Genomic DNA, 24,989 nt, shown 5'->3' with positions numbered 1-24,989 from the left:
TGGTATTATGAGTACTTCACATACATCTAGCTATTCCCTGCTTTTACCCGGTTTCCTTGCTGGGGTGCGGCTAAGTCTTTCCTCCTTCCATACCAGCTTCAAGATCCAGCCTGTCCCTTGTCTTGCTGAAAGCCGGCCCTGGCAGTCCTTTGCAGGATGCTCTGCTGTGGCTGTTCTCCACATCCCTGCCACACGTGGGGCCTCTCTGCGTCCCTGGATGGTTCCTGCATCATTGCTCAGTGTCCTGTTCCCCTGGACCTCTTTCCCTGACCCCAGAGCTGCTGCTCCCATGGGACCTGCCCTGCTCTTGCAGGCTTGAGTTAAGCTGGGGAAGCAAATGAAGGTGGTGTCCTTGCATCTTATCTCCCAGCCTCCTGGACTCTGAGCCCCTCCTGCCTGTGTGCCCTCTCCACGCTTGGACTTGCCCTACCAGTGCTGTTTTGGGGAGATGAGGTAGGGGGAAATTGCAGATTTCCACTAAACAAACTGGATTATAGCTGGCAGCCATTACTTGGAGGAGAGCAGGAGGAGCATCCGTCTCTGCTCCTGTTGTGTCCACAGCAAGGACTCGCACCTGACCAGGTTTCCCACATGCAACTTTCCTGGAAAATTTTATCTGACCTTTGGTCACTTATCTGGGATTTGGAGAGCTGGGCAGCGACAGCGGAGCCTGACTGGGCTGTTGCTTCTGCAGGATGGCTGGGCACCGCTCGCTCCCTCCCTGGGCACATGCCACCCACCTGGGGCTTGCAGAAAACTTACTGTAAACTTCTCCAGCACCCTGGGGAGCCTGCGCTTCTCACCCTATGTCTGCAAGCCCCGAGGGGCTCAGATAAGAAACCCCGGCTGGGTGCGGCACATGCTTTGGAAAAAACATACTTACAAGATGGGTTGCAATAGCTCCAAAGGTTTATTTGTCTGCTACGATTTATCAGGTAAGTGACGTGTGTGGCTTTCTGCACCCTGCCTACACCTGCTAGTGCAAGATTAAAGCAAGTCATCTGCCCCCTTCCCTAAACATATTGGTGAGCTCAGGGGGGCTTTTAGGATTTTTCAGCTGCTCAGTGGCAGGAGGACACTTTGCTTTGTCCCACTGAGGAGTCCTGGCCCCAGCAAGGATGCCCCTCACCGTGGGGAGGGCTCCAGGCTGGTGGTGCAGCTTTCCCCCATCCCAGAGGCTCAGAGGTACTCATGCTCCCAATGGGAGCTGGGAGCAACTGCGCCGACCCAGGGGCTGCTATTTAAATACTCTAGGACTGAAATAACTCAGTTTGAAGCCTGGGGAGCCGGTGCCCATCCAACATCACCCAGGCACGGTTCTCCTTGCTGCGGCAGCACCAAGATAGGCATCTGGAGGTGGTGGCAAAACTGGGCTGATCTAGGGTGGCCACAGAGCCAGAGCTCCTGCTGCTGCCCCAGGGGGCCTGGGACAGGCCAGGGAGGTGGCAGGCGAGGGTCCGTGGCCGGGGAGCGGCGTGTGCCCTGGTGGGGGCCAGCGCACCTCAGCAGTGAGCAAAGCTGTCCTCCGTGGTGTCGCGGAGGTCCAGGCCCGCCACAGCTGGGGGATGGAGGCAGGTGAGGTTGTTGTAGGTGTAGATGGGGACGTGGGCATCGTCCCCCTCGGCCACAGACTGCACGAAGCGGGGGACCACCACAGGGTGCTGCAGGGAGAAGTCCCGCAAGCCCTTCAGGGAGCAGTTGCAATGCCAATTGTTGCCCCCCAGCCACAGCTGCTCCAGGGCAAAGGAGGCACACAGAAAGTCCACCGAGAAGGTCTCCAGTGAGTTATTCCTCAGGCTGAGGTATCGCAGGTTGGCCAGGGGGGAGATGACAGTGTTGTCCAGTGTCTCCAGCTGGTTATGGGAGAGGTCGAGCCAGAAGAGTCTCTGAAGCGGGCTGAAGGTGTTCTGGGAGATATCCAGGAGCTGGTTGGAGGAGAGGAAGAGGTACTCCAGGTTGCTCAGACCCACAAAGAGCTGGGGTGAGAGGTGGCTCAGCCTGTTGTGCTTCAGGTCGAGCTCCAGAAGCTCATGCAGTTCACTGAAGCTTTGGTCTTCGATGACCGAGATGGCATTGTGCTGCAAGAAGAGCCGCCGCAGGCTGGAGAGGCTGGAGAAGGTATTTGCCCGGATCTTGCCAAGGCAGCTGTGCTCCAGGTGGAGGCTGTGCAGCTTGGTGACCCCCTTGAAGACGTGGTCGGGCAGGACCTTGATGCAGTTCACGGACAAGTGCATCACTGCCACATTGTACAGCCCCAGGAATGCCCCAACCCTGATGTCTTGTAGCTGGTTGTTGTTGAGGCTGAGGACCTCCAGCTGGCCCAGCCCATCAAAGGTCCTTTCCATCACACTCCGGATCCTGTTGTGCCCTAGCTGCAGCTCCTCCAGGAACTGGAGGTCTTTGAAAGTCCTGGGCCTCAGGCTGGTGATGGAGTTGGTAGACAAGCGTAGGACGTGCAGGCTTAGGAGGCCCAGAAACGTGTCCTCAAATAGCAAGACGAGACGGTTGTGGGAGAGATCCAGCCACCGGAGAGACTTCATGCCCATGAAGGCACGGGGAGCGATGGCATTGATCTGGTTGTGGTTCAGGTACAGCTTCTGCAGCTTCTGCAGCTTGACAAAGGTATTGATCTTGATGCCCTTGAGCGCGTTCCCACTCAGGTCCAGCTCTTTCAGCTCAGTAAGGCTGCAGAAGAGCTGGTGCTGGAGATAGGGGAGCTTGTTCCCAGCCAGGATCAGCTCCCTCAAGTTGGGCAAATCATGGAAGACTTTGTCAGGCAGGACCACAAGCGAGTTCCAGCCCAGGTTCAGATACCAGAGGTTGGACAGCCCAGCAAACAGCCCTTCCTCCACCTTACTGAAGTAGTTGTTGTTGAGGCTGAGGGAGACAAGGTTCTGGGTGTGCAGGAAGGTGTGGGGAGCCAAGTGCTTGAGGCGGTTGCGTTCGAGGTGGAGGTGGTAGAGGCTCCGCAGCCCGTGGAAAGCGTGCTGCTCCACGGCGGCCAGCTGGCTGCTCTGCAGGTCCAGAAAGTCCAGGGCTGAGAGGTTCCTAAAAGCAGCGGCCGGCAGCAGGGTGAAATTATTGCCATCCAGCCAAAGGGCTTTGGCGTTGTGGGGCACGTCCTCGGGCAGGTGCGTCAGGTTGCGGGTGCTGCAGAAGACATTAAGCTCCTCACTGTAGTCGTCCAAGCTGCAGGCACAAGGGCTGGGGCAGCGCGGGGGGTCCGTGTCCCCCTGGTCCTTTGGGGTGTCCCCCTCGGGGGGCTGGGAAGCAGTGGCCAGCAGCAGGGCCAAGGGGAGCAGGAGGGTGATACCGGCTGTGGGGTGCAGAGGAAGGGGGATGCTTTCAGTGTGGGACATGACTGCTCTAGGGAACCCCCCTGGGACACCCCCTGCTGGGTGCCTGTGCTGCGGGGGGGGAGTGGGGGGGTCAGTCCCAGCCCACTGCACACACTGGGCAGCTGCAGGAGGTTTTGGGGGCTGGATCTGCCCTTGGGAGGGTGCAGTGCTGTCCCCCGCTGCTGCCACACACAGCTCAGACCCCTCAGGTGCATGGACCCCCAAAACTCCTCTCTTTATATGGCAGCAGCAGCTTCTCCCTTTCACGGGGAAAGGCCCCCAGGCCCTTCCCCTCCTCCCCCCCCAGCTGCCGCCCCCCCCCCCCCCAGGTAACTTGCTCTTCCTCAGAACCGAGTCGTTGGTGGTCGTCCCTGCAGCCCCCGTCCAGGTCTGGGCTCTGCAAGCACCCCAGGCAGCCTGGGGGCTCCCCAAATATCTTATTAGCAAGGAATCAGGGAGAAAAACTAAGGGTGACTCGAGTGTGAATCCCCAGCAGAGTTTTAGCGTGTGTCCCCACACCGAGCCCCTGCCTTACCTTTGCCTGCGCTCATGGTGGCAGGCAGGGCAGCGCTCCCTCACCGCTCTCCGGCCCCTCTGCGCAGGGATGGATGGAGCAACCACCTTGACGCCCGTCCAGCCGCCCGCCCGGCCAGGCTTAACCCCACTGCTGCTGGGGCGGGACGTGGGCTGAGCCCCTGGGACAGCGCGGCCAGGGTGGGCACCCCAGGATGGGCTCGTTGCTTCCCTCCCTGGCCTCCAGCTGCCTTTATGGCAGCTCGGGGGGATGCCCAGGAGGACAGGCTGTGGTGGGGCTGGGGGTCCTGGGGAAGGGTGGTCCTGCCAGGGGATGGGGGTTGTGTGGGCAGTGAGTGCAGAGGGATGGATGAAGCAGCCTCACAGGATGCCCCACAACCATGCCCTGGGCTCCTGGAGGGTCCTGAGCAGCAGGACTGACCCTTCCCCCGGTGTCTGACGGGGATGCCCTGGGGCGAGCCCTGGTAGCAGGTCCTCACGCTGCATCGGGACCCAAAAAACACACACTGGCGCTTGCAGCGTCTATATTGCATAGGGGGTTAGAGGTGTGGCGATTACCCTTACCGGGAGACAGGCTGAAACACACAAGGCTTTACGGTGATGCAAGTGGGAAATGAGTAGGAAAATGGGAAAAAGCTCTTCTCCATGTGGCACGAGAAGCCTTGGCGTGAACCGGAAGACCCCTCCTGTGGGCATATCTTGCCTCGTGGGTGGAGACAGTGCTGGGAGCACTACACGCAGCTCAGCTCGGTGCTTTTGAGCCAAAGGGGAGGCAGAGAGCAAAGTTTATGTACTATTGGTGAGGTGACGGCTGTGAGGGTCCCCCGGATCTCAGCTCCTCCTCTCATCCTCCTGCATAGGGTGGGATGATGGTGGATGATGCTCTGGGGCTGGTGGAGCACACGCTCCACCTGGCAGTTCGTCAAAACCACCCTGGGGACACTGGTGACCTCGTTCTGTGTCCCAGGTCATTTCCCCACCAGCATCCAACACAGCTTCTGGAGAATCTTTCACCAGTTTCCAGGAAAGACAAAAATAAATAAATAAAAAGCCACTTCTGCCCTAGTAAGAGAAGCCCTATGGGCCAGCAGCTGCCACGTGGAAAAGCCATGGCTAACCTTCCCGAAGTCTTGGTAGCCCCATTCCTCCTTGAAGATGCACTGGGACGAGGCTGGCTGCATCCACATCCATACCTCCAGGAATGGGTGTCTCCCACCAGTGCCGCTCTTCCCTGCCCTGGTTCCCCCCACGCTGATCCATGGAGGTGGAGTTGCAGCAGGGATGGACACCAGTCCCAGGCCATGGGCATCCCCACAGTGCTTCCACCTTGCCCACCCCCATGGGAGCCTGGCATCTCCCCCAACTCCACAGGGCACATCTCAGCTCTTCGCCACTTAATTCAGGCAGCTTTAAGCAACCCTCTCACCAGCCAAAGCAGGACTGTACCCATGGGAAGAGGTGTTGGGGAGAGATGGCCAGCCTCCAGCCTTACAATCCAATTTTCCAACAAGCACTGTTTTCTCCCTTTCTTTTTGGCCCTGAGCAGTTCACTCCTCCCCCTCTATTTTAATCCTCTCTTCTTGGAAATTATAGATCAGAAGGGAGAAATGAGAGATGGATATACATGCACCCACTAATAGGCACTAAGCACATATTGACACAAGGTATAATCAATCTGGAAGCTAAAAAGAGCTGAACCAGCATGGGCCAGCCAGCCAAAACCCACAAAACCTCTTCAGGAAGTTTTAACAAGCCCTACCTGTGGCTGGGAATGGGTTTATCCCCGCCTGCAACAGCCCCCTTTCAGGGAAAATACCAAACAAGCTGCGAAGGGAAAATAAAAGAGGATAAATAAGCAAATCCCTTCCCAGTGGGGCTGTGGCACAGAGAGGAGCTGGACCCACCTCCACTTTTCAGCTTCCTTGTGGACAACTCCTCCAGATGTGTGCCACTGCCTGTGGCAGGGGATGCTTGAACCCCATGGCACTGTTGGTCCCTCCAGCCTGTCCTTGGCACCAGGACCTTGTGCCTGCCTGGTGTACCATGGCACCGTGGCCACCATGGGGACCTCTTTTGGGTCCCCACCACAGACGTCCTCACCCCACTGTGGCCCCAGCCAGCACGGACCTCGCCAGCTGTTCCCCCCATCATTTCAGCTCTGGCAACTAATCTTCCCAGCCGGGACCAAAGTCTGAGTCGCCCCACCTGGTTGCCATGGAGAAGGCTGTAATAGTATTAGGAAAAGCAGCAAAATCATTAAAAAAAAAAAAAAAAAAAAAAAAAAGAAGAAAATATAGCTTTTAAACCTATTTAAACTCTAAGGAATCATTACCTTCCCCAGCAGCCCTCCTGTGCCTGCAGGTCCCTCCTCCCCATCCCTTTGTGTGGGTAAATGCCACTAGCTGTTCCTGGCTCCCTGTTCTGTCCCCAGCCACTCAGGCTGGCTGAACTGGGGAGAGACTGGTGCTGGTGGCCAAGCTGGGGAGGCATGTGGGACCCCGGGAGCCCCCTGGTCCATCCCCACCTACCCAGGACAAGTGGCCCAGGGCCAGCTCTGAGTACCAGCAGGGACATCACTGAGCTGGCTTGAGCCCTGGGGGGGACCAGGGATGTGACATGGGTGGTGGTGTCACAGCTGAGTCAGGAAGTATTTTTAGCAAATCTTGCCAAATATTGTCCCCATCTGGAGTTGGCCAAGGCAACCAGTGCTTCTGCTCCTCATCCCAAACCCAAAACATGCAATCCCTGATGCTGCTGCCCAAGAGAGCCAGGATGGGTGACACCAGCATCCCAGAGCTTGTGCCACTCTCTTGGGGATACCTGCAGGGACCAAGCTCCCTCCTGGAGGGGCCCTCCTGGCAGAGATGGGATTTGTTACTGGTCACCCTGGACCCCACCTATTGCACTGCATCATTTTTCACTCAAAAAGTCCCATGTTGCTGGAGATGGGGACCTGCTAGTAGTGGCAAAGGTCCCCATTGGCATTTCCAAGTGTTGGCTCGTGCCCTGCCGCAGCTGCAGCAGGCTCAGCTCGTGCAGAGAGCTGGGAAAGTCAGTAGATGTGCCAGTGGCTCTTGGGGATGCTAATTACCACCTAGTGGCTCTTGGGGATGCTAATTACCACACCAGTGGCCCATGTGGCCATGTGAAACAGCGTCACCAGCACCAGCCTGGTTGGGCTGGTTGGACCAGGGGAGGCAAGGATGTCCCTATGCCATGACTCAGGGTGCCCAGGGCCATCACTGGAGACACGGACTTCCCAAACCCTGAGTTCTGGGGGGAAAATGGAGTCCTTGGGAGCAGGGGGTTGGAGGCACATGGGGACAGGGAACAGCAGGAGACCCTGTCCCAGCGGTGGCCACGATGCAGAAGGAAGCTGGATTTCAGGGGTGAACAGAGGGGTGGGAGGCAGCCACCTTGCTTAACTGCTTTTGATGACAGTGCTGCTGTGCCAGGGTGGGTAGGAAGGGGGCACGGGAATTTTCCACATCCCATGTAAGCTCCGCAGACCTGAACATGGGCTTCCAACTGATGGGTTCCCCCCGTCCCAGCCCCATAGCAGCTGCTTTCTCAGCCCTGTGGGGAAGTACCTGGAGATGCTGAGGAGGGTGACAAATGGGATATGAGCTGGCAAGGAGCACTTGCAGCCAGCAAACCCATCATCTCCTGGGCTGTGTCACAAGCAGCATGTTCAGCAGGTCAAGGGAGATGATTCTGTCCCTTGAGTCTAATAAGACATCTCTGGAGCACACATCCAGCTCTAGGGTCCCAGCACAAGTCAGTGGGGATCCCCACCTTGCCATGGGGCTGCCCCCCTTTGGCCTCCCCAGGAGGGTTTCTGCCCCCAGGCACGGGGCCCAGCCTGCAGCATCCCTGCCCTTGGCCCCCCCACATCGCAGGGTGGAGGGTGCCCAGAGCCACCCCGCGGGGACCCTTTGCTGCCCCGGGGACCTGCCGGGGGCTGGGGGGGCCCTGCCCGGGGAACCTGGGAGGACGCGGCAGGGAGAGAGGGGCAGCAAAAAGCCCAAAGGGGGCAGCCGGGGCCCCCCGCCGTGGAGCCCCGAGGTGCCCCGTGGGTGGCCCCGGCCCCCCGACTGTGACAGGCAGCGGGGGCAGCCCCCGGGGCAGCCCCGGCCCGTCAGAGCTGCTCCGGAGGGGACCACGGCCGCGCCGGGGGGCTGCCAGAGCCCCTCCTACCGAGCGGGACTGGGGGCGCTCCGCCTGCAGCCCCCCTTGCAGCCCGTCGGTGCGCAGGGCCACCTGCCCCAGCGGCCTCCCGCCGCCAGGGGGCGTCGCCGCCACGGCGCCCGCCCCCGGAAGCTCCCGCACCCGTTGCCACGGGAACGCGACGCGGCCGTACCCGGTTAGGCCCGGCCCGCCGCACCGGCCGGGCAGGCCCCACTGCCCCCGCTTTGACCGGCCTCGCCCCAGCGGCCTCTCGCCACGGGGCTCCGGCTCTGGCAGCGGCCGCTGCGGCCCCGCAGGGCAGGCTCCGGGGTAGGTGGGCCCAGCCGGGCGTGTGGACCCAGCGAGGCCTGCCCCACCGCCCCGAGCAGCCCCGCCGCAGGGTGGCCCCGCCGGTGGCCCGGGCCGCACGCGGGGATGGGTGCGCGTTGGCTTTGCTGGCGCTGGAAGCCAGGTGGAGCCCGCCCCTGCGATAGCCCGGTGCCGGGCCCGGCGGGAGCGGCTGGGGAGGTGTGAGGGCAGCAGCGATGCCTCCGCTTGGGGCTGGGGGCCAGTGCCCCTGCCCCTACCGAGGGCTCGAGTCTGGCTGCTGCCGGAGAGGAGGGGAGAGCGACCAGCAGGCATCGGTCTGGTGGGCTGAGTTCTTGGGCTCTTCAACCGGTTTCTTCTTGAGCTGCCGTGGATTTGGGGAGTGTTTTCATATCTTCCCAGGTGAGAATTTCATGCCTCAGAGCTCGCTGGCGATCCAGCCACCACGTCAGCTGTGTTAAAAGCATCCTTGCTAAGGAGAGTGAAAAAGAACTCTGTTAAAGAGTTGGCATTTCAGCTCATACTGAGGTTAACAAACCATGCACTCTTTGGTTTTGCTCTGGAGTGGCCATGGAGATTTTGGGCTGCAATGATGCCCTAAAACCTCCTTCCTCTTCCTCTGTTGCAATGATACCTGAAAACTTAATTCCTCTGCCCGTTATTGCTGTCTGTGGTATTGGTCCGGACAAAATTTGCTTCGTATTTCCAAACCATGGGAAAAGTGGTCAGTGTCATTTCTGGGGCTGGTATGGCACCTGCCACAAAAGTGGTTTTGTCTGGGTCTTCCAGGTACTGCAGGAGCATAAATAATACTGTGTATGTTAATTAGTTTTATATTGCTGTCTGCTAGGTGGAACGGGCACCCCTGTGGCTCAGGGAGCACCCAGCTTTGCTGGCAGGATGGGGTGTGCTGTTTGCCCTCCTGAATCAGGTGTCTCGGGGTCTGGGCACGCCACTGCCAGAGCTGTCTGGGACAACGCTGTGAGCCAGCCTGCCAGTGTCCCTGGGCTGCCACGGGCTGGCAGTGCTTGTCCTTGGGGAGCCCATGCAGGGCTGAGAGCCAGCAGGAGATGCCGTATGCCTGGGGGAGCAGAGCTGCGGCTCAGCTCCTCCATGTGCTGGAGCACCCTCCAGAGACTTCTGAGCCCCTCCCAGCGCTGTGGGTGGTGTGTGAATTTGGCTTTCTGCTCGGCAGTGGGTGTGAAGAGACTGTGAATTCTCATCAGCATTTTCATTACCTTAATAAAATTACTTCAGGTCTGTTAAGTTCTTTTGCAGAAAAATAAGACATAATTGCGTGTTTCATTAGCATCTCCTTCCCCCAACCTCAAAAGAGCTCAGCCCCTGGGTCTCGCTTCCATGTCCATTCATGCAATTTGTGTTGAGGGGCTACAGCCTGGACCAGGTGCCAATGGTGAGGAGCTGGTAAACTGCTGCACATGGAGCTTCTACCAGGATGCAGCATATCCCCTCTCCCTCTTTCATCCTCTTTGACAGATACTAAAGAGTTTTTCAGAGCTATGGTCTTTTTTGAACGTTATATTGTCAAAGCTTTTCTTCTGTAAGAGGCAGATACTTACCTACACTCGCCCACTTCACAGAAATAGCAGTCATAATAAGCCCAAAATAAGGAGATTAAGAACTGGCATTCATTTTACCCCAGGTATGCTGATCACCGGGGTTTTCCAGCATTATCCACCATGCCTTAGGCTCTCTGTTACCCTCACTCTTAGGTGGAGACTCTGTTCAAGTACTTTTGGCTTTGCACACACTTGGGAGTTGTTCTGTTCAGACCTGGATGGTCACAGTTTGGAGTCAGCCGCAGTGTGTAGACCTGCACAATTCAGATTTAGCACAGACTGAGGTAACCAGAGTTTGTTTCAGTGCATGCTTTGCTTTGAAACTTGCATTTTTCCACATGCCATCTCTAATGCAAAGTGATAAATTGGGGAAAGTCTTTCCTGTCACCAGCTGTAGAATTGCTTGGAAGCAAGTTGATATTAGATGCTACTGGATAGTCTTGGAGCAGAATGTTGGATTAATGGAGTAATTAATGGGCCAATCAGATCTTAAATTCTCTAAAGAGCCTTGCAATGGAGATTGAGGCCATCCCTACAGCTGGGTTTTGGGGATGGTCCATAATGTAAATGGAATGCAATCTCCTAGCTGGCGATATTGCTTCACTGGGGGTGTCGGCTAAGCTTCTTGTTTCAGTATCTGCTGTGTGTGGTCTTAGGAATATGAAAACCTCCTGATAAGTGTAATTTCTTTTCCTCTCACAGCTGCTGGAGTGGCTGTAGTAATTTGCTCCACCTTAAAGTTAAGGTGGATGCCACACCCTCTGGTAACCAAAGTTGATAGCAACATCACTTGTGCTGGACCTCAAGGGAAAAGTTGCTGCCACAGAGATCCTTAGATCCTTCCTTTGCTCTTCAGTTGCTACCTGCCTGATACTGTGCGAAGATCCTGGCCTCTGAGCACATGGATTTTGGAAGTGTTGCAGAGAATGAGAACGTGAGTATGCTGACAGAGCATGTGCAGTATCTTGCTAATGGAAATATAAATATGAAGGTCTGCAGCCCCTTCCTGGGTCATGGAATGAGCACCCTGCAAATGAAATCCTAATTGCAGGAGGAAAATGGCAGCTGAAAATCCCATCTACAATCTGTTCAAGCTCTGAAAAGCTGGATATGCTGTGTTCTTCCACCAGCACTGTGGTGGGAGAGTATCATGGGGGAGAGGAGGGCTCTGCAGGCTGGCAACAGCTGTCAGAGCTGTTGTGTGTCACTAGGCGCAGCTGCAGCACAGGAATGGGGGGCTGTACCAGCTCGAAGACCTGCAGAAGGAGATGGAAAAACTGGCTGGCTCTGAAACAGATTTGTCAGCCAGGATGGTCTTCAGTGAAGAGGAAAAACTGAAGGTAAAACAAATACTTTGGGAGCTGGAGAGAACTGAGCTGTGAAGCTGTATGAGGCTGGTAGATCTGCAGTGAAAAATCCAGTGGGAAATGCCTCTTTTGGGGGCGGGGTGCGTGTGTGTGTGTGTGCTCAAATTCCCTGGTGCGACCTGTTGAAAGAGTATGTTGGCCTCAGAATCAGTCCATGGCCTTTATAGTGTTCTTTCTCTCTCCTAGATTTCCAAAGACCTCATTGATCTCCAGATCGAGACAAACAAAATGAAGGAGCAGTATGAGACAGAGAACTTTGAACTGAAAAATATGGTATCCAAAAGTTTGAAGTAGCTGGTGTCAGCTCTGCCAATACCTTTATCCGCAATCACAGTTTGTTATGCATCCATCTTCACTTTGCTTGGCACATTCTTCTGGCTTTAGCTAGAGCAATGGACTCCCCCAGCAATGCCCTAGATACCATGAAACTCACCTCTCTTTAAATCACAGCATGCCAGAACCTGCCTGGCCAAATAAATGCCCTGTGATTGCTGCTGGTCTCTTGCTACAGCCTAATTCTGCTGCCTCCCCTCTATAGATCCTGTCCCTGGAGAATCGTGTGCTGGAGCTGGAGCTCTGCAGTAAGAAAGTCACTGGGGAGCGAAATGCCTTACAGGAACGCCTGTATGTTCTGGAGACCAGTTGGAAGGAGCTGACAGATGAGTACATCATTTTGAAAAGCAATTACCTGGCTCTTGGCAAAGAGCTGGACCAGGAGGTGAGAAAGGCTGCAGTGTTTGTTCCGGTGTTCTCTACTCCATCTCACAATTACCTCATCTGCAGACAGCTTGGATGTCTTTGGGTTGTGTATCCACTTCGCAGCTCAGGTCCAGTAAGGTTTGTCAGCTGTGAGACAGTGCAGCTTGGGCATGGTTTTGTTTGCAGGGCCCTGGAATTTCATGTAACTTGGTCACCTTCTTAGCAGGGCTTGCAGAACCTGCTCTGCTCAGCAGGGACAGTGCTGAGCCCACACTGACCCATGTGCTCTTCTGGGCACCCCACTGTCAAAGTCCTCTTTTCACACCATCCCAGGTCCTCCCACTAGCAGTAACGAGGAGGTCACTGCAGGGCTGGGCTGAGTGCACATTGCAGGTCCCTCTTGACTGCCAGCACGCATTGTTTCCCTTTTTTCTGCATGGCTTGCGCAGGCTACACGTGAACTGATTGTAGTCACTCTCATTTCCTATGGTGGCGGGAACAGGCCTGGAAGTTTTTGAGGTTGGCAAGTTTATGAAAACACTGAATGTAAGCAAGTTTCTGATTGTACCTTAAAATATAGTCAATTTCCTGGCAACTGTTAGCTTAGCAATTATTAACTAAAGTCTTTTGGACCCAGATTTGTGTATTTCTTTGGCCAGAATAGCTATTCAATAGACCTTCCTCTCTTCCCTCCCTCTCCCCCTGCTTGCGTCCCCTTCTTTTTGAATTGGGTTGAATGACTGACACCCTCCTGCCTCCCTCCCCCGGCAGATAGTTTAGCTGGTTCAGCCAAATGACCTGGTTTACCATGCTGGCCCTGTAGAGTTGCGATGGGAAGATGTGGAGCTGGGACCAAGAATGCTGGTTTTGGAAATGTCCCATCTGTCTTTATGGTGAGCATTGATCTGCAGGGCTCTGGTAGAGGAGAATACAAGATCGTGGTCATCCCATTGCAAATAAGTGAGTTAGTGACTCTTGTGAAGCTATCGTTTGTCTCCTGTAAGCTGAGAAATGGAAATTTCTTGGGAGGAGGCAAGCTCAGCTGCTTCCAGGGGTGTGAACCTGCCCTGTTGTCCTGCTGCACCACAAGGCAGAGTGCACGCACTGACTGCCAGCAAGGCAGCATGCTGCTGAGACACGGTACTGCCAGGGTCATGGAGGAATAGCTCAGCATTCAGCAGCCTTGGTTGCTTCTTGTCCCCAAGGGGGTGCAATATGTTTGTCAAAAATCGGATTTTCAGGTGGCTGACATCTCTAAATGATGGGTTTAGCAGGTTAGCAGTAATAACACACTGTTTTCACATGAATCTTGGGATGTTTCAGAGAGTAAAAGCACAGTTATGTGCCCAGAAAGCATCCTGAAGAAGTGCTGGAGCAGGGTCCAGAAGCCAAAGGTGAACTCCTTGGTTGTAATTGGTAGGCTGAGGGGTTTACCCCAGTTTCTTGGCTCCTACTACCAAATATCCCTGCCTGAAGTGAAAGAGGCTCCAACTTGGCAGGCTGGGACTTGTCGCAGCATGGGCCTCTTGCTCATTATTTTCCCAGTGTGGACTTTCCCAAAGGAAATGGGAAAAGCAGCCTGCGGTTCTGCCCCCTCCCCTTCCCCGGCACTCTTCTGGGGAGACAATGAACCTTTTACACATTCCCAATTACAAGTGCTACTTGTGACCTTGCCAATATGTTGTCATGGCTGCTTGGCGCAGAAGCAGCTCAGCGAGCTCATTCATGGTCCCTTGTACGGGAACAGTTAGAGCCTCTGAATTGTCGCAGCCCCCATTGTACGGCTCGATTCACACATCGCCCTGTGTCTGTCCCAGGCGAAGGAGCGCAGCAGAGCTGGCCTTGCCTGTCCCTGGGGAAGTGCCTTCCAGAAGATGCCAGTCAGGCACTTTGTGCCTGTTTTCTAACTCGCTGTAAATTCTTCCTTTTCATGACTCTGACCTTTTCTCGACTCCCTGTTTCCTCCTCCTCTTTTGTTTGGCAGGCTTATGCCGTCTGTGGCGGTACAAAGTGAGGCTGTCGGAGGGAACCCAAATGGCTTCGAACCGGTTCCACACTGGGGTTTTCCCTGGAGCCAGGCCAGGCTTGGGAGCACAGGGGAGGCAGCAAAGCCCATCGCAAACCTGAGACTGCCTCTTTCTTTCACTAAGCTGGTACTTCTGCGTTTGTGTGACCCCCTCTGATCAAATTGTCAGGGCTGACAGCTGCAGATGGATCGTTTTCGGTTGGAGAACAAGCAGCCTGTCTCTGCGTAGCTGTCAGTTTTCACAGCTGTATATCTCACCTCTTTGTCAGCCTCTTTTCTCCTCTCCTCTCTCTCAGCCCACCCTGTGCTATCTTTTGATAAACTATTCTCTCCACGGATGACTCAGATGACCTCTGCCTCCCATCCTCCCGATTCACTGCCATGGTAACAATTACTCAAGCTTGTCCCCAGTCATAAACCCCATCAAAGCTTTGTTATCTACATAGAAACCCTCCCGTGAGACATGAATTCCCCCAGTGTTCCTTCCAGATCACCTGTAACAGAGCCTTTCTCATTCAGATCCTCTTTATCTTTTGGAAATGTGTCACTTCACACCAGCATCGCTTTGAATCTCACTGCCTACACGGTGCTGTGGGCTGGCTGCTGCTGGAGGGATGCATTCAAACAAAACTGGAATTAGCTGGGTGGCGTCAGTTGAGATGGATGGAGATTTGGCCCTTCTCTTACATCATGGAGTCCAGCACTGTTCAAAGCCATTGTATGGGGAAAGAGATGCCTGAAGTGTTGGGAAACTGTGTGGATGGCACAGGGTTAGAGTGAGGAGGGAAGCTGGAGGTCAGGACCGAGAGGTGGTGGCACAGCTGTGCCCAGAGCTGGGCTGGCACTGGGGTTGGTATCTGAATGTGAGAGGGAGATGGGCAGAGGAAGTAAGGCTGCATGTGAATAATCCTGGTGCCTGGCGATGATACCCTGCATTTCCATGAGAATGAGAAAATCACTGATATCTTTGGACATACGAGAGAGAACTAAAAATAAAACCTGATTTCAGAAGGGGATGTGAGCCGCCTGCCTTGTGTACACACCAAGAGCAGCGGCTATGCACTGAACAGGCAGTGTGCGGAGCTGGAGAGGCAGGATTTCAGAATCTCTTTCCTTCTTGTTTGACCTGGCAGGTCATGAAGAATGAAGAGCTCAGCCTAGAGCTGCTCAACCTGGCCAATGCCAGGAGCAACCTTCCCCGCACTAACAGCAATGGCTCCCCTGCCATGGCCAATGAATCCTCTGCCGAGCTGGAAAGAGTGAGAGCAATGGTGCATCGTCTCTCTGCTCAGAAAGTGAAGGTAAAGACCTCTTTGCCCTGTCCCAGCTCCTTGGAGACTAGGGATCTAAAGGCATCTTCTTCTGTCTCTTACTAGAACCAGCCAGAAGATGTAGTTGCCTCTGAACGTGAGCGGCAAAAGCTGGAGAGAAACGTGAGTGTGTGTGGATCTGCTGCTGGATCCTTGAGGAAGCAGAGGGGGAATTTATTCCCACTGTGGCTGGCACCTCCTGGTGATAACTTGAATTTTTTGGATTAGCTGATTCCTTGATTTATTTTTAAAAATTATTTTTAAGCTGTGCAGTTGAAAAATGAGACTAGAATATCTCCAGAGCTTGTGCAAGGAAAAGCTGAGAGAGGGTAGCTGTGATTTCCTCGGTCAGTGCCCCTGGGTGAACAGAGGCAGGAATTTAAAAGCCAACAAGTGCAGAGGACACTTACTTTTCTTCTTGCCCATACTTGGGAAAGATGGGGCTGATAAAGCACCCGAAACTGAGAGCAGAGATGTTCCCTGCCTCCTGCCCTTCTGCAGCCCATATGAAACCAGCTTGGGCTCCACCACCAGCTCCTGCTGGGAATCTGACTTTTGGTGCAAGAATTTCCTTTGGGAGAGTGACACGTGTGCACCTCCGTGTGCCCTGTCTCCAGATCAGACACAGCTTCTGGTGTGCTATGGAGCACTGGTCACTCCCAGTTAAACCTGTCCTTTCCCAGTGTGTCACTGCTCAGCTGGACTTGTGCTCAGCTGGAGGTTCTCCTCACATCTTCCCTGTTCACAAATCCCTCTCTTAGCTCAGTCCTCTGTCTCCTCTTCCTCTTCATTTGTCCCTCAGTTGCTTGGAAACCAGGATCACATAAAAGTGGAACTTGAAATACTGAAGAAAACCTATGATTCGCAGCAACAGAAACTGGAAGACAGAATGTGAGTGTCTGAGGGCACGTCCTTCTGGTTTGGCTGGGCATTTATGGAGTTTGTTGCAGGTGAATTTGATCCTTGGGAGAGGAGGCAGCCTGCCTTTGGTGGGGTACAGGGTGGGAAATGATGATTCAGCCTTGGAAAAAGTGAGGCCTGGGAGCAAAACCGGATGTTTTCAAGGCTGTTAGCTGTCTGCTTAAAAGTTGATGATATTTAGGTGCTCAGCTGGCCTATGCACCTTTGAAAATCCACCTTCTGTGACACACAGAGCAAATGTGTGACAGCCCAGAGATGCATCCAGCCCTAGGCCTTACCCCTACAGTGGTTCTTCCACCAACAGGCTGGGCTGGGGTTGGTGTCCCAGCAAAGGCTGCCACAGCAGGGATGCGCAGAACTAGACCCTGTGACTGGAGAGGACATTTACCTTTGGTTGCGAGAGCTCTATGGCTGCTGGTTGGCACACATCTGGGGGCTAGCAGCTGCTGCTGAGAGGTTTCTGTCATCCCATAGTGATTTTCTTCTCAAAGCTGGCTGTACTGGACCTCCAGAGAAGTTTGGGGGTTTAAAATATGCCTTCTTCCTGTGTGTCCAGGATCACGATGGGGAAGGAGCTGCAGGAAGCAAAGGGAGCAATTGGGGACACCCAGCACAAGCTGGTGGAGCAGTCAGCGGTAAGAGCAGGCTTCCTTCCAGCCCCCAGCACCCAGGCTCTGGCACTACCCCTGCTCATCTGCTCCTCCTGGGTGCCATGTGCTCCTCCTGGAGCTAGCAGGGGGTGGCTGTCTTGTATCAAGGTATTCCAACGCGTCTTCCTTTCCATGGAGTTTGTCATACCAAGGTGCTCCTCCCTGCGTGGTTTCCTTCTCTAGGGAGGCAATGCATGGTGGTGGAGGGTGCTGCTTGCCACAGGCAGTGGGAGGAATTTTGTTCACCAATATTTAGAAAGCATTGGTGAAATCACAGGGAAGGGGGTCGGGATTGCAGATGACAAAAGGTAGCAGGGGAATAGGGACTATAAACATTTCCAGTAGGCTCCTGTGAAAACCCAGGACCTTCCCAGCTCTAGTGAAGCTGAATATCTGGCAATGAAGTCCCCCCAGGGGACGAGGGCAGCAGTGAGTGTTTGCTGTGCCTAGGTGCTACTCACCTCCCAGAGCCAGCTCCAAGAGGTGGAGGCAGAGAACTCCCAGCTGCAGCTTCGTCTGAAGGAGTTGAACGAGGAATATCGCTCCCGGCTCGCGCAGTACATCAAGGATGTGGCGGTGGGTACCCCCAGCCCCAGGGGCTCTCTTGGCCTGGGGAAGTCTCTGCATACTGGCTGCCCACTTCTTGCAGGCTCCTGCTGTTTCCCCTCCTTGCTGAGTTTGGAGCAGAGCAGGTGGGGGGCTTGGGGAGCCATGCTTGCAGATGGAAGGGGACTCTGTGCCCCCGGCTTGGCCCGGAGGAGGAGATGCCAGCCCCCCTCCTCACCCAGATTTCCTGTACGGCCACACCAAATGGTCTCTGAGTTTCTGCTGGGACTTTTCTTGGTCAGATTACTTGGATTGAAAGATCGTCTTATTTACTATGGCTGCCTTCCAGTTGGCTTTTCATCTCTATTGCTCTGACAGCTTCCCCAGCAGGCCAGGCGATGCCACTTGCGGCTTTGTCACTGCCTCCACGATGACTCTGCTGCCATCCTCGCAGCGAGTTCTGCCAGCTCTGTGGTCAACTACAGAGCAGTGTAACGCCAGTGCCTGGGACTTGCTCTGAGAACACACACCTTGGGTGTAGAGGAGGGCTCACAGAGCGTGGTAAGGACTCAGCACAAGGCAGGTGTTTCAGGTGTGGGTACCCGCTTATAGCGAGTGGTGAGGCTGGAAAGAAACCTTTCTACCACGCTAGGTAGCAGTAAGCAGGTTTTGGCAAGAGCTTCTGTGCTGGAAGAAGGCTAATACCAAAGAAGATGGTGTGATGATGGATCAGGAGACTAAGCAAAGGAATTTTCACTATTAAGAATAGTTTAATTTCTAACAATGCAATGTTGAACCACTTCCTAGCTAGGAGAGAGAGGGGGGCACAGTGTAAAGAATACAGGACTAGAAAAGGTAACTGCTGATGCCAAGTCGTGTTTCCCTAGGTGAGTCACTGATACAGTACAGATGCCTTCTCCATCTTGATGGAAACAAGACAGAAGTTAATTTGTCTTTCCTGCTCTTCAAAAATGGAATTCTCTGTGCTGTTAGCATTAAGATGCCTGGACCTTCTCTGTGGGAAATGGCTTACGTGCCATAGGGAACGATTTGATCACCTTGATTTCTTTCTCTATGTTTAAAGGACTACATGGACAGCAAATCTAGCAACATAACGGGGCCTAGCACGGCCCCAGCTGATCTTGCTCCCATGAAACACTTTGTGGACAGCATGCTGAAGGATATCAGGGCTTCCTACAAGTCTCGGGAAGAGCAGCTAGCTAAAGCAGCACGTGGCTACAAGAAACGCATGAAGAACTTGGTCAAGAAGCATGAGAACCTGCTGATTGCCTACGGGTAGGGCTAAGCCAGGCTCTGTCTCTTCAGCCTATTGCTAAGGACCAAGTGGAAGTGCCCTATAGCACCCAGACCCCTGGCTGAGAGGGAGGCAAATGGGGCTCCCAGCTGGAGCAGAGGATCTGGAGTGCATGTTTTATCTCCCTGCTGTTGACAAGCCAGGAGCAAGGTGTCTCCAGCTGCACTGCAGGGTGCTCTGGACACCCTGGGGCTGCTTTGCATGTATGTTTCTCCTGTGTGAAATTTAGAATGAGAGATTGATTCCATGTTGGATGGTGTGGAAATGCAGAGGTACCACAAATAACTCCTGCCTCCCAGCCCGTCCCTGCAGGGCTCTCAGCTCCGCTCCACAGCTCTCAGCAGCTTGGGCTGTGGGAAGCAGCAGAAATTCTTTTGGCATAAAAGCCACAAATAGCTCTAGGACAAGCTCTCCTCAGAAACACTCCCAGGGATATTGTGCATACTGCTGGGCTCCCACATATCCTTTGCAGGTGGACTGGCTCTCAGTGGGCCAGAAGCCAGCAGGTCCCAAGCGAGTGGTACCTCCATCAGCAGCAGAAATACTCAGTGTTGTTACCCAACCATGGACTAACCCCTCTGGCATGTTACAGGCTCCAGCGAGAGCAGATCCAATCCTTGGGCAGCAGCGCTATGGATTGTGGCCCTGCCGAGCTCCACTTTTCCATCACAGACCCAGAGCTGCTGACAAACACAACCCGGGAGCTAAACCGGTTGCGGGAGGATAAAGCAAAACTGGAGATGCAGCTACATGAATTGCAGAAGGTGGTGGCTGGGCTGCTGGCTTTCCGCAGCGGTGAAACTGGGGGCTGGTAGTGGGAGTCTCACAAGTGACAGGTTCAAGCCCCTTCCTTAGGCATTCCCTGGGGGTTTGCTGTGCTGCAGGCAGTAGTCCTTGCTCGATTTCTCATTTTTGGGAAGAGATGTCATGTCCAAGCAGTCCTTTCATTGCTTCAACCCTACTACGTAGAGGTGAATTACAGTTAGATCTAGGAGGCTGGGCAGCCCCACAGGTTGGGGTCGCTGAGCTCTGGGAGGGCTGAGGAGTAGCAGTTGTTATAGGAGAGCTGCCAGGCTGGTGGACGCACTCACTGCTAAAAGAAGTGAGTAAGGGAGGATAGGATGGGGCTTTCTGTTCCTGAATGCCTTTGCCTCAGTGTGGATAGCTAACTTGAGCAGGAGACCACAGTCAGAAACACGCCAGTCAGCTCCATGGCCTCCCACTGGTTCTGTCTGGGCAGAGATGTGTCTCTTGATTTGCACGAGACGCATTTGTTTAAAAATTCAGAGGATGGGAGACCTAAACATTAAGATTGCAGTGCACATCGCTTCCTTACCAAGGCACTGGTGGCTGTTAGAACATTAGGATATGGCATGCCACTTCAAAGGGACAGGGTCTGTGGTGAGATTGCAATGGTTTAATGCTTACGGGGATACTGTTCTTCATTTGCCTTCAGAAAAGACTGAAAGAAACCTCTGCCCTTCCGCTGTCTTCCAAGCAGTAAGTGCTGTTTGTTTCTCAGGATATTTGTAATTCTGGATTCTCCTTACTGTGTGGATTGAGGAGTCTTTTCTGCTCTACTTGGAGATGGTAACAAATAGGGAGAAAGTGAGCTGATAGGGACTCGCTCGTCTGAGAAGAAAAGCCAGCTGTCGTCTCAGTGCAGCATTTCCTGCGGTGAAATGAGTTGGTCATTTGGGCTGGATCCAGGAAAGCTCTTAAGCACATGTTTGATTTAATCATGTTTTCAGTCTGACTGATCTCTTTAGAAGCCAAAGTTGAGCATACGCCCTAGTGCTTTGGTGGATCACAACCTGAGAAAGGCAAGTGAAACGCCACGAGTTTGGGATGGTCTTGTTTCTCCTCCCTCCCAACACAGACACTGGGCTGGAACCCTGAGCTGACCCTGTACTGATACCTCCCTGGCTTCCTGATGTGCCCTAGATTTGCTCATTTTTGATGGGTCTCTTCCCCCCACCTCTGTTATTCTGTTGAAACTCTATCAGCTTTGGAGAGGTGGAACAAAGTGCAGGAGAAATCTGAGCTGGGATTTTTCAGCCTAGAAAACATGTCAGGTATTTAATTAACTGGATGCCAGCACTGAGGAGTCGCTCAGTGCCTGAGCCGTTGGGCTCTGGAGTAGTGTCTCAGAGAAAAGCTTGAGCCTTAACCAGGCTCTGCCATGTTTTCCACACTGAAAAGTAGTAGTAGTCCTTGAATACATGCAGTAATTTTGGCAGACTCACCACAGGAGCAAGGCAGAAAGATCAGAACCTTAATTTTAGTGATGCATCTTGCTGTTAATGTGCGGGGGTTTAGCTGCCAAGAGACTCTGCACACTTCAAATACATGTTTTCTGTGTGCTGATGGGTTTATCCATGCTGTTACCTTGTTCCTCTAGCTAGAGACACGAGGCCTGGTGTTACCACAGCACTTCAGCTGTAATTCCTGCAGCTTCTCATCTTTATCAGCTGCGTGCCTTTGCTGTTCATTGTTCCCTTCACTTTTGCTCCCATGAAATCTCGGCCATGATTTTCCCCTGTGCCCTGCCTGGGAGGCTGCAGCCACCAGAGGGAACTCTGGCAGTCACAGCGGAGCTGCTCTTGAGCACAATGCATTCCTCCCTTCATACAACCCAAATTCCTCGAGCATCAGATGTGACCTGTATTTTGCTTATTCAGACTGGGACAGAATAGGAAGAACTTTCCCACGGCTGGGCTGCACAGACAGCTCACCTATCACACTCGGTGACCAGAACAGGCGGGTTTGTGCTCCAAAACATGAAAAGCGCCAGCATTTAGCATTGATTGTTCTCTGTTTCCATCAAATTCAGTCCTGCAGTGTCAGGTTAAGGACTCTTTCTGCACGGAATCCTCTGATGTATGAGTGTTGATGTGAACTTGGAACAAACCTAGCCATCACAGTGGGGAATCCCAGGTTGGCAGAAGGGCTGTGACTCTCCTTGCCTGGGCACAGGGACAGCACTGCACGCCCTGCAATTTGGGGCAGTGGGAGAGAAAAGGTTCAGAGTGCTGGGGTTCATGGTTGGATGGGCACAAGTTGTGAACAAAGCTGTGTGACCTGAAGAAGGGCTGGATTTGAACATCAGGCCACGACCAAAATCTGCTTTTCTCTCCTAGGCAGCTGGATGAGGAGGGCTGGGCAGAGGTCAGGAAGCAGCTCCAGGAGTTCACACACACCACCCAGGTAAAGGTCTGGAACAGCCCATCTGAATAAAAGCATATCCCTTACCCACATGTCAAAGTACTGCCCCAGCTGGCTGCTGCCCTGGGGGCTGATAGGCTGCCCCAGGCTGGAGCAGGGAAGCTTTCCACAGGAGCCTTGCTGTGGCTTTGGCCTCAGCCCACCAAGTGACACTAGCAAGTCCTTGGTCGGTGATATATCAAGGCTGTACTATCCCTACAACTAAAAGGAGGAGAGCAGTGCTTACGGCTGCTCATTCCTACTGTGTTGCTCCCTCCCATGTCCCAGCACAAGCATTTAGGCATCCGTGTAACACACTGGGCCTGTATTTGACCTGGTTCAAGTCTAGCCTGAATCTGAATCAGCTTCCCAGTCTGGTTCCCCCTGGGTGCGAGGATATTTGCACTGCACTCGGGTATGGAGTGGCCCAGAGCAGGGAGGACAGTGCTCCCCATCCACAACACTGCCCTATGGCACCCGTGAAACCGTGGTGATGCTCGCTGGGAGCCCGCTTGGCTGAGGTGGGGTTGGCTGCCTGGCAGAGATGGCAGCAGTGGGAAAAAGGGTTGATGCTGGGATCCCTGCCACACTGACTGCCGTGCGTGGGTAAAAGGGCTTTGGAAACCATGCAGAGGCCTGCTTTTTCTGTGGTAGACAAAGCTATAGATATGCTACTACAGCCTGCTTCCATGCCGTGCCTCCCTCTGTCCACAACGATGTAAGGAAGTGCTCCACCACTCTCTGGTTGTGTAAAACTAAACGCCTAAATTATGTGTATCTTTGTGGCCAAAAGAAGGGAGATGCTGTGGCTGAGAGGCTGGAGCACTGCACTGGGAGCTCTGCTGTGTACCTCAGGTGTGAGCTCAGTCAAGCACCACAGGTCCTCCTGGTAACACAGGGACTGTGCAGTTAACTTGGGTAAGCTGGTGGTCTGCTATCTAGAAACACTGTGCAAAAAACAAATGTGTTTTTTTAACCTAAGAGGAAAGGTCACTGCCCTTTGCAATAAACTACCAGCAGAAAGGTGTGAAAGCTGTGTCTGAGTGCCAAATCAAGCAACTGTGCCACCAGTTGTCTACAAAGCTTCTGGGGGAGTAAATCGTGGCTTGGCAGGCAGGGGTTACTGCCTGTCCTGGGGTGGCCCTGGCCCCCAGACCTGTGCTGTGGTCAGGGAAGGCTGCCTGGTCTGCCTGGCCGATGCCCTGGGGCAGCGATGCCTGCAGAAAGCTGTGCTGTCATCACCAGGCTCCTTTCCCCGAGCACATCAGGTTTTGGTTGCTTCTGCAGCCTAATGCCAAGTGGCGCTGGAGCTGAGTGATGGGGAAGTGGTCAGTCTCGCCTGGCAGAGGGGCACTGAGCAACTTCACTCCCCTCTCGCAGACCTCCCTGTTTTCTCCGTGTTTCTCTGCCCCTCCAGGAGGATTTGGAGCAGAAGAGAAGCCAGCTGCTGACTCGGGCGATTATGGCAGAAGAGCAGGTGTCAGAGCTACAGGAATACATAGATAAGCATCTTGCAAGGTGAGATGGTAGGATCCCCTTCATGTGTTCTCTGCTTTGTGCTCCAAGTTTATCTCCCAGGCTAATTGCCCGTGACATCACCATGCCCGCCACGCTATCGGCACCTAACCTTGCTGCTGCCTTCCCACAGTGCTGCCAGCATGGCTCATGTCCCACAGCACGTCCAGCTGTGCAGGCAGCTGCCACCATCCCTTGCTCCGCAGGGCAGGGGGTAGTGTCTGGCCTGCCCAGCCGCACGCCTCCTTCCCTGTGTGCTCACCCGTCCTCTGGAGGAAACTCAGAGAGAGGTTGCTGAAAATCTAAAGCCTTCCAGCATCCCCTGATCTGTGGTCCTCTCTCCCTGGTTCTTCAGGCCCAGAAGCAGATAGGAGAGGTGCTTGGGCAAGGAAGGGTGAGAACAAGCAGGGCACGTCTGTCAGAGCAACGGTCCAGCCGCGCCTGCCGTAACTCCCCAGCCAGTTTGGCTGTGAACTTGGGTCAGACTTGCAGGCTTGTTGCTGGTATCGTTACCTGGCAGAGCCCACAAACACCTCTTCCTTGGGAAGAGGCTGTGGTTTTATATCTGCTGGAGCTCACTTCCCAGCATGGCTCGGTGCCTGGGCTGGCTGCTCTGCATTAACTGACACCGCCCGTCCTTAGCACACAGCAAACACAAGGCACAGCGTGCATTTAAATGGATTGCTCGGGATCGTGACTACATGGGCAGTGACGGTGCCGTTTCCCCACTGCAGGTACAAGCAGGAGATCATCCGGCTGAGGAACCTTGCTGGCAGTGATGTGCCACGTGTGCCGGGTGCTGGGACAGATGATATTCACTCACTGCCCAGAGCCAGAAGGACTGTCAGCCATGAACCGTAGCTCTCCACCGCGGCTCTGAGGAGTAGCATGATCATACGAGCGAGCAGGATTTGAAAAGCAGCTTTCTGTTTTGTGGGCAGGGCAAGTATCCTTCCCTGGCTGAGAGCTGGGAGGCACAGCAAGGGAAACCACGTGGGTGTTCTCAGTCTCAAATTCACAGTACTAAAATGAGACAAGACAACTGCATCTTGTCTATCCTCTGATCCTCAGCTGCAGGAATTCTGCTGTTCCCTGAGCACATCACGCCTTGGGACACGGGGTCAGGTTCTCAGGCAGCTTTTTACTGTGGGACTGCAGGGACAGGTTCCCATTCTCGTGGTAACGTTTTGCCTGGGTCACGCCTAGCCCAGAGTCCAAGGGCTAACTCTGTTCCTGCCTTTGCTCCTCTCTCAGCTTCTAAGAGAAGCCAGGACTGATTCAAGTTAGACTTTGGCCTAAGAGGTTAGACGAAGGGGTAAGCTGCTTTTTTATGGTGGGAAAATTTTTCTTTCCTCTGTCCAAGTGGAAAAGGGAATGTTATATAAGGTAAGCAGGGCCAAGGTGATCCTTCAGCAGGAGGTGAGCTGGACAAACTCCCTCCTGAGCTGCCTTCAAAAGGACAGCAGAGCAAATCCCAAGGCCAGGAGCAG

General features: G+C 54.1%; 2 protein-coding genes across 3 annotated transcripts; one reads left to right on the top strand and one right to left on the bottom strand.

Moving 5' to 3' along the window:
- Positions 1-89: 89 nt before the first annotated feature.
- On the top strand, positions 90-24,873 carry CCDC78 (coiled-coil domain containing 78). 2 transcript variants are annotated; one of them, XM_056337820.1, is made up of 16 exons: positions 90-935; positions 10,649-10,880; positions 11,158-11,286; positions 11,500-11,586; positions 11,852-12,031; positions 15,172-15,339; positions 15,415-15,471; positions 16,151-16,239; positions 16,826-16,904; positions 17,370-17,495; positions 18,550-18,761; positions 19,373-19,544; positions 20,237-20,280; positions 21,921-21,987; positions 23,402-23,502; positions 24,234-24,873. In XM_056337820.1, the coding sequence occupies exons 2-16, from the start codon at positions 10,848-10,850 to the stop codon at positions 24,358-24,360; spliced, it is 1,671 nt and encodes a 556-aa protein (XP_056193795.1). In that variant the 5' UTR covers positions 90-935; positions 10,649-10,847; the 3' UTR covers positions 24,361-24,873. The 2 variants fall into 2 exon arrangements, with proteins under 2 accessions (XP_056193795.1, XP_056193796.1); XM_056337821.1 differs by lacking the exon at positions 90-935 and adding an exon at positions 8,226-8,768.
- IGFALS (insulin like growth factor binding protein acid labile subunit) lies at positions 929-7,430 on the bottom strand. Its single transcript, XM_056337819.1, has 2 exons — positions 3,874-7,430; positions 929-3,316 (listed from the first exon to the last, which is right to left on the bottom strand). Exons 1-2 carry the CDS (start codon positions 3,887-3,889, stop codon positions 1,503-1,505), a joined length of 1,830 nt encoding a protein of 609 aa, XP_056193794.1. The 5' UTR covers positions 3,890-7,430; the 3' UTR covers positions 929-1,502.
- Positions 24,874-24,989: the final 116 nt, after the last annotated feature.

The sequence above is a fragment of the Falco biarmicus genome, chromosome 4, assembly GCF_023638135.1.
Source record: "Falco biarmicus isolate bFalBia1 chromosome 4, bFalBia1.pri, whole genome shotgun sequence".
Taxonomy (NCBI): Eukaryota; Metazoa; Chordata; class Aves; order Falconiformes; family Falconidae; genus Falco; species Falco biarmicus.
Note: the sequence above shows the minus strand (reverse complement) of the source record. Positions and strands in the feature narration are given on the sequence as shown.